Source organism: Propithecus coquereli, unplaced genomic scaffold (assembly GCF_000956105.1).
Source record: "Propithecus coquereli isolate 6110/MARCELLA unplaced genomic scaffold, Pcoq_1.0 Scaffold76, whole genome shotgun sequence".
Lineage (NCBI taxonomy): Eukaryota > Metazoa > Chordata > Mammalia > Primates > Indriidae > Propithecus > Propithecus coquereli.
The window spans coordinates 6,795,354-6,808,231 of NW_012153729.1; the positions used below are offsets into that span (position 1 = coordinate 6,795,354).

At 58.5% G+C, this 12,878-nt stretch overlaps 1 protein-coding gene across 1 annotated transcript; it reads right to left on the reverse strand.

Annotated features, from left to right (window-relative positions):
* Positions 1–1,318: 1,318 nt before the first annotated feature.
* Positions 1,319–10,972, reverse strand: FDXR (ferredoxin reductase). Its single transcript, XM_012662329.1, has 12 exons — positions 10,804–10,972; positions 9,942–10,039; positions 5,535–5,630; positions 5,209–5,331; positions 4,890–5,003; positions 4,449–4,550; positions 3,545–3,652; positions 3,233–3,317; positions 2,903–3,102; positions 2,648–2,819; positions 1,863–2,033; positions 1,319–1,736 (listed from the first exon to the last, which is right to left on the reverse strand). The coding sequence occupies exons 1-12, from the start codon at positions 10,880–10,882 to the stop codon at positions 1,606–1,608; spliced, it is 1,479 nt and encodes a 492-aa protein (XP_012517783.1). The 5' UTR covers positions 10,883–10,972; the 3' UTR covers positions 1,319–1,605.
* Positions 10,973–12,878: the final 1,906 nt, after the last annotated feature.

Here is a 12,878-nt window from a genome sequence, read left to right on the forward strand (position 1 = left end):
CTCGGCCTCTCTTCCTCGTCTCCTCTCCCGCCGCCCGGGTCCAAATCCCAGGCCGGGTTCCCGAGGGTCGGGGTCCACGGACGCCCCCTCCCCGCGCCCGAGAGTCCTGCGCAGGCTCGACTCCCCCCGGTGTCCCGCGTCTGTCTCCGCCGTCCTTGCCCGCGCGGCGCCTGAGCCCAGACTCAAGTTGGCGACGAAGTTGGCGCCCCCCGCCCGCCACTCACCGGGGAGAAGGGGCGCTGCGCCCGCGCCCAGAGCCCGCGCCGACTGCCTCCCGCGCGGTGCATGTCCCGGCGCCCCGGCCCCGGCCCCGGTGCGCTCGCGCGCTCGGTTCTAGCTCGGCGGACGCCTGAGCCCCGGCGCCGCGGGGCGGGCGTGGGCGGGCGGCCTGGCGGGCTGACCCAGGCCCGCCCCCGCGCCCAGCGCCCCGCGGCCCTCCGTGGCCCGCTCGGCGCCCGGCTCCGTCCCGGGCTGGGCTGTGCGCCGCGCCTCCGGCTCCCAGGGCTCGCCAGCCGACTGTGGCGGAGCGCCCGCCGCCGCCCGCGAGGGCCCGCCCCGCAGGGGCCCGCCGCCTCCGCCCCGCCCCCGCCCGCGGCCGAGCGGCGCGCCGGACGCCCGGGTCACTTCTCCCCTCTCCTGGACCGTGTCCCCAGACCCGACGCTCGGGACCGGTTGCAGCCTTGGGAAAAACACCAGCCTGTCCGGAGACCCCAGTTCACGTGCTGTGTGACCTTGGGCCAGTTAATTTCGGGGATCCCCCTGTTTATAAAGCAGGGCCAGCATCTTGGGGGCCGCCATAAAAGACCATGAACACACTTTGTGCACTGCAAAGCACAACGGGAGATTGAGGAACTATTTTTAAAAGGCTCTTGGATCTGGCTGGAAACCGACGGAGAAGGCATTGGGAGCAGAGAGAGAGGGAGGACCCCATCCCTAAGTGCCTGGGCCACCCGGAGGGACTGGGGGCAGGCTGCTGTCCAGTCCTCTTGCTCCCACGTTTTCTCTTCTGGTTTGATTGTACTGGGGCCAACCGGGGAGGGCACCAGGCGGTGGGGCCAACAGAGCAGGCAGGTTGGGGTCACCATCCGGGTGCCCGCAGGGTGAGCAGAACACAGGCAGGCCACTGCGGCAGCAGGGCCGAGCCGAGAAAGGGAGGGTGGGTGATCCAGGCCTGGCTGCCAAACTTGGTCAAACCCCCAAGAGGCCCCTGAGCAGGGTGGTCTCTGCAGCGCCACCTGGTGAACACAGGGGAGCTGCCGCCAGAAGGTGACCCCTGCCCCAAAAGAAGCCCCACATCAACTATGGCCCTTGGTCGCAGCTGTTTTATTTCCAGCATCTGGTGACCCTCCACAGTCCAGCAGGAGAGGTGGGAGGGAGTAACCGGAACCTCCACCCACCCTAACTATGATCACCTCCTTGCTGAAAGCTAAACCTACACTGGTAAGGCAACCTTTTTGTAAGACGAAGTACTCAAGAGGCCCCTGGAAGAGATGCAGCCAGGCCTGTGAGCCAGGGCAGGCAGTGATGCAGCTGGCATGCAGAGTCCCACTCGACTGACCGGGGCCCTCTGCCTGCCCCTTCCCTGCCAGGGGCTGGGATCTGGGCTCAGTGCCCCAGCAGCTGCAGCATCTCCTGCGGGTCCACCAGCTTCTCCCGGGGCTTCCCAGAGGCCTGGCCCCGGGCCACCTCTTTCGCATCCAGCTTCTCCCAGTCTGAGAAAGAGACTGGCTGGACCCCTGAAGCAGAGGGGAGACAAGTCACTGTCACTACCTCCTCCTTCAACTCCCCCCCCCAAGAATACCTACCTCCCAAAGAGGGGCCACCCACCCCCCTTCCCGGGACCTCAGCATCAGGGTCCAGACCTCGGCTGCTGAGCAGGGCCTGGATGGCTGCAGAGCCAGGCCTGGGGCCAGAGGGCAGCAGCCCGGCCTTCAGGTCCTGCAGCAGCATCTGGCCAGTGAGGAAGCTGTCATTCATAGTTGTGCCTATGACACCTGTGGGTCCCGTCTTCACCCAGCCGCTGCAGTAGAGGCCTGAGAGGGGGTAACAAAGGGGTAAGGAAACGGAGGTGGCCGGATACCACTCTGGCAAGCCCAGGCCCCAACCTACACACACATGCACATGTGTCTCCAGCACACCGTCAGCCGAGCCTGCAGTGGCCCCTGCCCACCGCCCCGGACTCTTCTCCACATGTTTTCCCCACGCCACCAGCCTTATGCCTCGCTTGCCCTGCAGATGAAGAGCTCCCTGAGGGTGGGAGCCGGGGCGTGCCCATCTTCAGCAGGCCCTTAGTAAGTGCTCACTGAATGAATTAATGACTGCGTAGGTATGTGGGTATTTTATCAGACTGGAGGTGCCCTGAGGACAGGGGCTGCCTTATTAATCTCCAATCCCAGCACTAAGCAGAGCCTAGCCCAGGGCAGGCCTCAGAATGTCTGCTGAATGACTTAATGACCAGACATATGTCCCATGTGTCCCAGCTAGACTGGGAACTTCCCTTAGGGCCAGGAGGAGGGTGTCACTGGGTTCTGGGACAGGGCCTGCCTCAGAGCAGCTTCTCAGAGTGTGTCACTACATGAATGAATGAGTGGCCCCAGGAGACACCAGCCTCCCATAATTCAGTGCCCAGCTTCTCACACCTTCTCACCTGGCACATCCACAACCCGGCCCTCCATATTGGGGATGACCCCAAGTTTGAGGTCAAAGGGCACACTGGGGTCGATAGGGCGGCTCTTGTACCCAATGCTGCTCAGCACCAGCCCACAAGGGAGGTCCTCCATGTCTCCCGTGGGCACTGCCCGGATGGCCTCACCGACAGCCTGTTGGGGAGAGTGCGGGCAACACCAGGCTTGGGTGGGGGAGGCCTGAGAATGGGGGTGTCTTTGGGTAACACAGGACTCACCTCCAGTCTGGTGACTGCTAGGCGGATGCCTGCTACCCGCCGCCCATCCGGTGAGGGCAGCACCTGCAGGGGGCTTCGGAAAAAGCGGAGGCCCCAGGCACGGGAGGCCGACGCCAGGTGGGCAGCCTCCTCCACCCTTGGCTTCTCTGTGGCCGTTTGAAGAAGCAGTTCTGTCAGCCGCTTCCTTGGGCGGGGGATCTCTGTTAGCAACATACAACGTCTCAGGGCTGTCCCTGGGTCACAGCCCTCTCCCTGCACACCCTCCCCACGCCCTCTCTAACCCAGGCCATCCTCATCCTAGTATCTGGGGGGCCAAGCTAGGGCCCTCACCCTTGATTCTGTCCTGGAGGCCCAGGAAATCTTCAGGATCCAAAATGGGCCGGGTTCCTGGCAACTGAATCATCTCCCGAAGCTCCTTGAGGGTGGGTGCAGGGAGTGGGGGAGGAGGTGAGACCCAGAACACCGTCCACCGCTGAGGCCACCCCGGAGTCCAGTCCGGGCAGGCCACACCACCACCACCCTCCTCCACGGAAGGCACAGGGCCCCAGGGGCCCTGCCTGCGCCACCTTTCCCGTCCCTTTGCCCCCGCAAGGGGAGGCCCACTACTTGGGACCCCTCCCCCTCCCCCTCCAGCCCCAGCACCTTAATGGTGAAGGCCACTTGCAGGGGTCCACGCCGGCCCACTATCCACACCGTCTTCACCTGACTCTGCCTCAGCACTCCCAGAGCTGCCTTCGTGATGTCCGTTCTCTGGCACAAAAGGAGGGCCTTGAAGTCATCGGACACTGACCTGGGGAAGGGGACTCTCCATTTGGTCATGTCCCTACCCTGAGCCAGAAGGCTGGTGATCCAAAATTGCACTGCTGCCCCCCCTGGTGGCCAGATGGAGCATTGCTGCCAACTCGGCAAATGGCTCCAACCACCAGCAAACCAGGCCCACACTCCTTCATTCAACAAGTATTTACTGCACGTCTGCCACGTGCCCAGCACTGACACAGAGCTTGGAGGGACAGGGGTGGTCAATGGTGAACAAAACAGACACGGTGCAGCCCTCACAAAGCTTCTGATCAGCTGGGGAGAGATACTCATCAAATGCTCCTCAGTGAGTATAAATTGTGCTGGGGATAACATGGTATGAAACAGAAGTAGACAGGGCTATGAGAGGAGGGTATTACAGGGGAAATGGACCTATTCAGGGCAGTCCTGGAGGAAGGGACAACCGAGCCAAGATCTAAAAGATGAACTTTAACCGTTAACTGACAGGAGGTGAGTCAGAAGGTTTCGAGCAGAGGGGAAGGTGTGTGCAAAGGTCCTGTGGCACATTGAAGAGTTTTTAAAAAGTCCCCCTTAGCTGAAGTGCAGAAAGTGAAGGGGGAAATGGTACAAGAGGAAGCTCATGGGATTGGCTCTCAGAAGGCCTCTGCCTGGGCACCATGGGGACACAGAGGCACTGAGCTGGGCTCCCAGGGGAGAGGCCTGAACTCTGCAGGCAGGGGCACCCTCTCCTTGGTGTGACTCTACCTCCACCCCTTCAGCCCCAACTCACCTCCAGGTGCTCAGGTGGGGTCAGGAGGATGCGAGCCACATCCAGAGCCACATTCCCCTGCCCCAGAATCACGGCTGTGTCACAGCTCAGGTCTGGTGCCAGCTGGAGGGGAAAGGTCTTGATAGGGTCCCCCTGGTCATGGCTCCAGTCAGGCTAATCTCAGTCCTCAGATGCCTCATGCTCGGTCCCCAGCAGTGCCCCCTCAGGCTCCCCCACACTTGGAAAGTCCACCCCACCCGAGCTCCTTTCGATCCAGCCCCACCTGTACCCAGAGGCCCTCGACAGCAGACCTCCTGCCTCAGTCAGCCCAATGCCTCACATCTCCTCGACTCACCCATCATTGCCACTGGCTGGCAGCTGCCCCCAACTCTGGCATCCAAGGGCCGCCCCTGGCCCTGGCTGAGGGGAGGAAGAGGCAGCAGGAGTGCTCCCCAAACTCACCTCCTGGTTCTCAGGAAGCCCGTTGTACCAGCCCACAAAGGCCCGGGCCGAGAACACACCTGGCAGCTCCTCCCCCGGAATGTCCAGGGCCTGGTGGTCCTCCGCCCCGTAGCTCTGATGAAAGAACGCAGGCCCGAGGCCCAGAGCCCTTAGCACCAGCACTGAGGGGCTGGGCAGCGGCCCCCCAGACCCCAGCGGCCCCTTTCCACCTCCTCCTCTGCAGCTTCCATCCTGGCCTCACCCCACTGCCTTCCACCCCAGCCGCCAGCCTCCTGCTGCAGCCCCGGCCTCCCCCTCCCAGCCACCCACCTGCACTCACCAGCACCACGGCGTGGTAGGCCTCCTGCAGCTCTGGAACTGTCACATCCCTGCCCACCTCCACGTTGCCCCAGAAGGCACAGCGGTCAGAGTGGGCTGTCTGCGTAAACGTGTTGATGACATTCTGTTGGGCGACCCCAGAGTGGGAGGGGTTAGCAGGTGAGGCATCTCCAGGGACCATGCCTGGACCACCCTCGCCTGCAGTGTCCCAGGATGGAGGCTGGGTGACATCCAGAGGGCCCGAAGTCATTCCATCCAGCCAGGGAGCCTCCCTGTCTCGACCAATCTCCCAACCCCACCGCCCCCTCCAGGCCCAGAGAGACCCACCTTCACCTCGGGGTGGTCAGGCGCGACGCCAAAGCGCACCAGGCCAAAAGGTACAAGCTGCTTCTCGTAGATGTCCACACGGGCCTGGGTGTGGTGCTGGGGGAGAGGGTGGCAGTTGGTGGGATGGAGAGAGGGGCTGGGACCCACGGGCCCTCCCCTTCCCCAGACAGAGCAGGGGAGCTCAGCTTAGTGGGCTGAGGACACAGGAGGCTTCGACCCTCTGCAAGGAGAAAGAACACTCCACTCTCCACCTGCCCCGAGAGCCGGACAAGGGAAACGGGCCGCACAAGCAGCAAGAAGAGCTGAGATCAGACCTCAAGGACTGCCAGCCCATGGAGGTTGTAGGACACGTGGCCAGCTGAGGAGGGCTGTAGCTTCCCCCTCCACTGGAGTCGTATCAGGAGAGCAGCTTCTTCTCCTTGGGTCAGGCGTCACCCACAGCCCTTCCCTTCAACTCTTCAACACTTCTCAAAATGCCCAGCCAGTCTGAGGAACTGAGAACTACCCTTTAAAATTCACAGCTGCCTTCGCTCTAGTCTCCAGGACCACTCTGTTGGAAAGGGGACCAGCAGGACAGGGAGCGGGCACAGCTGAGGCAGGTGGGGGGCAGAGAGAGATGGAGACGGGCCTGCTCCCAGGCTTGGGAAAAACAATCTCACTCACACAGGGTTCCACTTTGACTGCCCTCCCAGGGCACCTCGAGAGGCCATGCAGAAGGCACAGGGCTGGGGGTTGGGCAGACATGTCTGATCTGGCTCTGCCACCACTGGCTGCGTGACCCTGGCGAGTCCCAGGATGCCCCCAGGTCTCAGTCTCCCCCTCTGCAAACGGACAGCCTGGGAGGTCAGGACGGGGAGAGACTCTGGGCCACAAGCAGGTTCCCAGGGATGACATGCCCTGGCCCCCAGCCCCATCCTAGGCGCCTGCTGTCACGCCTCCCAGTTGAAAGCGAAGGAGCACCCTCCGTCCAGTCACCCTGCCCCGGAAACAGGCTCACACTCACCTTCTCCCTTTGTCCGAATCTCTTCTCCCCACCACTTCCTGCACCCAAGCCCAGCCTCCCCCTACATCCCGCCTCTCCCCATCCCAGGCCAGCCACAGGGGCCGCCCAAACCGCCAACCTCAAACCCCACGATGCTGTACCCACGAAGGGCTCTGGCCTTGAAGTCAAACAGCCCTGGGTGCCAATCCCAGCTCCACTACTAAGGGGCTCTGTGCCCTCGGCAAAGTTTCTTAACTTCTCAGTCCAACAGAAGAACATCCCTCTGGCCTCACGCTCAAGGTTAAATGATTAATCACTTACGCAGTCAGCGCAGGGCACAACCTACTGTGAGCGCTCAGTCCCTCAGTCCCTCGTAAGCTATGGTTACTACTACTGCTGTGTGCGTCACTGCCTTGCTCAAAAGCCTCCCCTTGCTGCCCACTGCCACAGGGCGAAGTTCAAACTGCTTAGCCCGGCGGCCAATACCCTACCCAATGCGACCTCTTCTTCTCTGTCTTCCATTCTTCCTGTTACAGATCCTTCGCCCTGGGTCGCAATGCTCTCTCCAAGGCCACCTCCACAATGCTAATCTGCTGGCTGCATTTGCCCTCACATGGCTGACCTTGTCCTTTAGGAAACCTCTCCCTGACTCTCGCCGTCCCCTCCAGCTGCGCCCCCTCTAACAAGGACATTCTCTGAAGTCCTTCCGATCTGGGACCCCTCCCTTCTCCCTGGGCACCCACTCCCTGGGGAGGTTTTACCCACTCCTTCCTGTGCCCTCAGATGCCTGTGGACTTCCTGGAGATACTCCACTCTCTCTCCTGCCCAGACCTCTCCCCAGGCTCCAAACCCCAGACCCCCGGGCGGCCTTACCTCAGGCATCTCAAACCCATCCAGATTAAAACCATGTCCCCTGCCCCCAAACTTCTCCCCTTCTGCTCCTGTGTTCCCTTCTATACTGCCCACCCGGCGCAGAAGCTGGAACCCTCGGCTCCTCCTCGACTCCCCCATCCTGTCCCATCAGTCCCACATCCTCCCGGTCCTCCTCCTCCTCACTGCCACCCCAGCAGCTCCCACTGCTCTCCTGGCTGCCAGCCCTGCCTATACCTGTCCTGTAGGCAGAGAAGCATTCCAAAGAAAAAATGGGGTCCTGGCAGTCCCTTGTCTAAAAATCTTCAGTGAAGCCAACCGCCTGTAGCAGTGGGTGCCGGAATCCCCTGGGGTGTTTGTTTAAAACTGCGCATTCGTAGGCCCCAGGCCACAGGGTTTGATTAGGCCCAGAAATGTGCATTTTAATAAGACTCCAATGCATGGAGGGGAGGGAGCTGTGGACGGCACCCAGAGAACTGCCCGAGGCCACAGCCTGGGCAGTGACCTCCAAGTCCCCCAAGATCTGGGTCCCACCTACCTCTTAGCCTCGACTCTCATCTCTTTAGCCCTCATTGCACCTGCCTACCTTCTGGAACTTGCCCTTTCCCTGGAGGGCCATTCTCCCCCTCTTCTGGCCTTAGTCCATGCCGTCCCTATGCCTGGGACACTCCTGCCATTCTGTCCCCTGACATCTCCTGCTGTCCTTCAGACTACAATTTGGACATCTATTCCTCCAGACTAGGTTAGGGGCCCCTCTCTGTAACCCCAAGTTTCTGTGCTTACACCCATCAGAGCCCTGGGGTGTCCAACCACCCTCACATTAGAATGCTACGTCCTTGAGCACAAGGACCACCTCTGTCCTCCTCACCACCACGTTGCCGGTGCAGCCTGCGCCTGGAACGTATCAGTGTCCCGTAAGTGATTACTGAATGACTGACTGAATGGCCCAGCATGGTGCGTAAGAGCAGGGTGCCTTCGCTCAGATCCCAGCGCCTTCCTTCCTCAGCAGTGGGACCTCGGACCACCTTACTCAGCCTTTGCATCCTCACCTGTGAAGCAAGAGTCATGACACCTGCTTTGCAGGTTGTCTTGAGGATGCTATGAGATGCTGTACTCAGTGCCTGACTCAAGCTAAGTGCCACTGCCCCACACGTGCTGCACACGGTCCCATTTTAGGAGCAGAGCCATTAGCATGGAGCTCCCTGCGGGCAAGGATCAGCTTGTAACTGGCCTGTGTCCATCCCCAGCCCATCCCACAAAAAAAGTACAGTTGAGTGCAGGCCAGAGCCTCTGCTCACATACGGGGCCTTAAGAACCCTGCCTGGAAGGCCTAGTCTCCCCCTCCCAAAATTTCAGGCTCAGCTAATACAATGCCCCTTATATGAAGTCCTCCAGGGCCTTCCCTGCCCCCATGAGCTCCTGGTCTCCATCCTGAGGCCCAGGCTGTCCTCCTACAGGGCAGTTTGCCCCTGCCTTTGCATCCCAGGATGACTCCCCACACAAGGGAGGCCCTGGCCACAGCCTGTGGGCTTCTTCAATGCAACTCAAATGCACCTTCTCCAGGAAACAGTTTCTGATTAACCCCAACTGACTCGGCTCACTCTGCACACATCACTGCAATTAGCTCTCTCGCCTGTGTTGCTTGCGAAGCATGAATAGGTCACTTTTCAGCAGAGTGACTGATTCATCCTAGTCTCCCCGAGACACTCCCAGTTTTAGCACTAAAGCCCCGTGTCCTGGGAAAACCAGGACAGTTGGTCACCCTACATTTCGCGTGTCTGTGCGTGTACATAAGTAATATATGAATCCTTTCTCCTGTCCCTCCACAGATACTCGAAGCCCCTCCAAGCCCCTCCAAAGCTAGGCCACTGTCTCATGTCTCAGTCAATCTGGGTCTCCTTTCTCCCTTCTGTCCCAAGGTCCAATGTGGAGTTTCAAGTGTAACGAGCAGCCTTGGGGCCCTGCCTGCCAAGGCTGATACGAAAGCCTTGAGACCTGGCCTTTACAGGGGGAAGAGGGGGAAGGAGGGAGGAAGGCGATGGAGGGAGGAGGGGGAAGGAGTGAGGGGGGAGGAGGGAGGGCGCAGGAGGGATAGGGGGTACAGGCCAGGCCAAAAGAACAGAATGGAAGGGGAGGGCTGGAGCTATGGATGAGGAGGGTACAGCAAGGTAGGTAAAGTTACAGAAATCTGAGGATGGGGGTAGGCTCAAGATACAGGATGTTGGGGACAGAGTGGAGACAGGAGAAAGAAAGGAAGATGAAGGAAGATGAAGTCATCCTTCAGGTCTGCATAAGCTCCCTGGAGTGCTTGGCCAAGGAGGCAGAGCTGACCGCCTGCTGCTGACCACTGGCCACCTCTCTCACCTGAGGATCTAGCATGGGACGCCCCAGATGTAGGTGAGGAAGCAGGGAGAAGTGTCCAGCCTAGATGGGCTGGAAGCCCCTTCCCATCAGGGATCCAGGAGTAGTCTTAAAACCAAAGGGGGTGAGGCATGCCCCCAGGATTGGAGCAGAAGGTGAATGATGGGGGAGGGAGCCAGGAGGAAGTGGCTTACCTTTAGCAGGTGTTGGGCTGTGTAGAAGCCAGCTGGGCCACTGCCCACCACACAGATCTGGGGTGTCTTCTCCTGGGTGGAGAAGTGCTGGTGGAAGCCTGCAGCCAGGCAGAGAAAGGGGAGGAAGGTCAAAACCAACACTCCCTCCCCAACCCCAAACCAACTTCGGTGTCCTACAGAAGCTAGAACTTCCCAAGCTCCACCCTTATCTGCACCCTCCTTCTCTCGTTCTTCAAAGCTTTGGTGTTTGCAGGGTCCCCTACTTCACCTGAACCCCCAAAAGCTGCATCTTCATTCAGAGGCCCACATCTCTCCCGTCAACTTACAACACCACCAACAATGGCCTACCCCAAAACCCCTATCACCTCAAGCTGCTCTACACAACACTTCATCTTTCCTACGGGGTTCCCCACCCAATCAGCGAGAATCCCACATCTTTCTAACAAATTCCATATCACCCAATTTCGCCCCTATGGATCTCCTCACGATGTCCCCATATTACCTCTTCTAACCCCTCTCTCTCTACGGAACTCTGTATTGCCCATATAGACGACTTCTGTTCGCCTCAGACTTCCCTCTCGCCCCACAGATTTCCATGATACCCAGGTTCACCGCATCTCACACCTGTGGACCTCATGGTCTCTCCTTTTCGCCTTTGTTGACCCCTGTCTCAACCTAGAGGCCTCACATCTAACCCACAGGCTCCCACCCGCCCCCGAACACCACCCCTATCTCGCTGGCACGAATAGACCTCTCGTCTCGCCAGTCTCCAGCCCTGCCCCAGCTCCGCTCCAACCCCTACACTTAATGTTTGCCGGCCTCCCCGCGCTCCCATCCAGCCCTAGAGGTGCCCTGCTCCTACTCGGGGTGCTCCTGGTGGGAGGCGGCCGGGTCCGAGGCCACGCCGACCAGTGCCACCAGCGCCAGCACCGCGAAGCCATGACCGGGAACAGCAGCCTGCAGGCGGATCTGTTCCCGGCGCCTGCCAGGCGCTGCACGCCTGCCCGTTCCTGCCCTGCCTCTGGCCCCGCCCCCAACCGAGGCCCCGCCCCCAACCCCGCCTCCCATGCGCTGGGAAAGCGCAGCTTTGCGGCTCCACCTGCACCTCCAGAGAATCCCGCCCCCTAAAGGAGAGGCCCGCCTTCGGACCCACCCACTACCACCGAAGCCCCGCCCCTCAGGACTTCCGGGCCGTACGGGACTTAATTTCTCCCCAATCGTCACCTTCCCTCCAAATACCGGAAGCCTGGAGCTGGAAGAGAGCGAATCCCCATCGCTGTTGCACTCCCACTCGAAAGAGAGAGCCAATTAGAAGGGAGCTTATTGTACCTAGCCGCTGCTTACTCTGGGGAGGCTCTAGTCGCTTGCTGATGACGCAATGCGCCTTTGCCTTTTGATAGCGCATCCTCCTGCAGGTGGCTTCGTCCCAGCCAATTACGAGTCGGTTCCCAGCGAGTCTTCCCGCCCATTGGATGACAGCCACAGAGTACGGAAGTCTGGAGAAAAGGGGCTGCTCCCCGGACTCTAACCGCCCCTTTTTCTACTTCGGGTGTTGTGTTGCTGTGACTCCGGCAAGATGCTGTCCGTGTCTTATGAGGGAGAATATTAAACCCTGGAGAGCTTGTCCCGCCTCACCTTCTCTCCCATGACATAGGTGACGAAAAGGGGGGGAGTGGCTTCCCCTAGGTACTAAGGACAGAGCCTCCGACCCTTGTCCAGCTGTGCCCTTGGGTCCAGAATTTAAGAGAGCACCAAAAAACTCAGTAATCAAAATAAATATAACGCGACGTTTTAAAAGATCAAAATTAATGCAAAAATCCATGATGACCAAAATATATTTTTTAATAAGGACAGGATCCGTGGTCACGTCGGATCCAATAAGCCTAATGCCTCTTCCTTTTCCCGAAAGACCCTCTTGTCAAACATTGCTTCTTTGGAGAAGCCTTCTCTGACCCCTCCCCTCCCAAGCTCCAAGGGCTTAAAGGCCTCTGGTCCCCACAGCACCCACCCCTACCGCATCATTACTTATTACACCACTTGTCATTTTTAGTGAGCTTTTTAATTTAAGTATAACATACAGAAGAATGCACAAATCATAACGTACAGCTTGATGAATTATCACAAGGTGTAACCATGTAACCACCACCCAGATCAAGTAATAGAACATGGCCTGTAACGCAGCACTCCCCTGTGCTCCTACTAGTCGCTCACCCTCTCCTACTGGGAGGTAAATGCTGTTCTGCTTTCTAATAAGTCATTGTGTTTTATGCCTGTCCCACTAGACCAGGAGTAGGCAAACTATGGCTTGCAAGCCAAATGCTGCTCACTGGCCTGTTCTGAATGACCCAAAAGAATGATTTTTGCATTTTTTAATGGAAAAAAAAGTTAAGAATATTTTGTGACACATGAACATACATGAAATTCAAATTTCAGTGTCTATAAAGTTTTATTGGAACACATCCATGTTTATTTCTTTACATATTGTCTAGGTAAAGAAATAGACATGGTTGTTTTTGCATTTTGATGGCATAACTGAGTAGTTGTGACAGAAACCATATGGTTCACAAAGCCCAAAATATTTATCATCTGGCCCTTTACAAAAAGAGTTTGGCAACCCCTACACTAGACTGTAAGTGCCATGAGGATGAGGACTGGATCGTATTCACTCGTATATCCCCTGAGTCTCACACAGTGCCTGGCACGTAATGGAAGTTCATGAAGAGTTTGTCTTAATGATAAACTGGGAGATTCAGGATCAGACACCCTAGAAAGCTCTGTAGGGCTCCCCATCCAGAGGCAGTATGTCTGGTGGTTAAGAGTATGGACTCTAGAGTCAGACACACTGGGTTTGAGTCCTTTTGCCACCACTTGCTAGCTGTATGACACTGAGAAATTTAATCTTTCTAGGACTTTTTTTCACCATCTGTAATGTGAGGG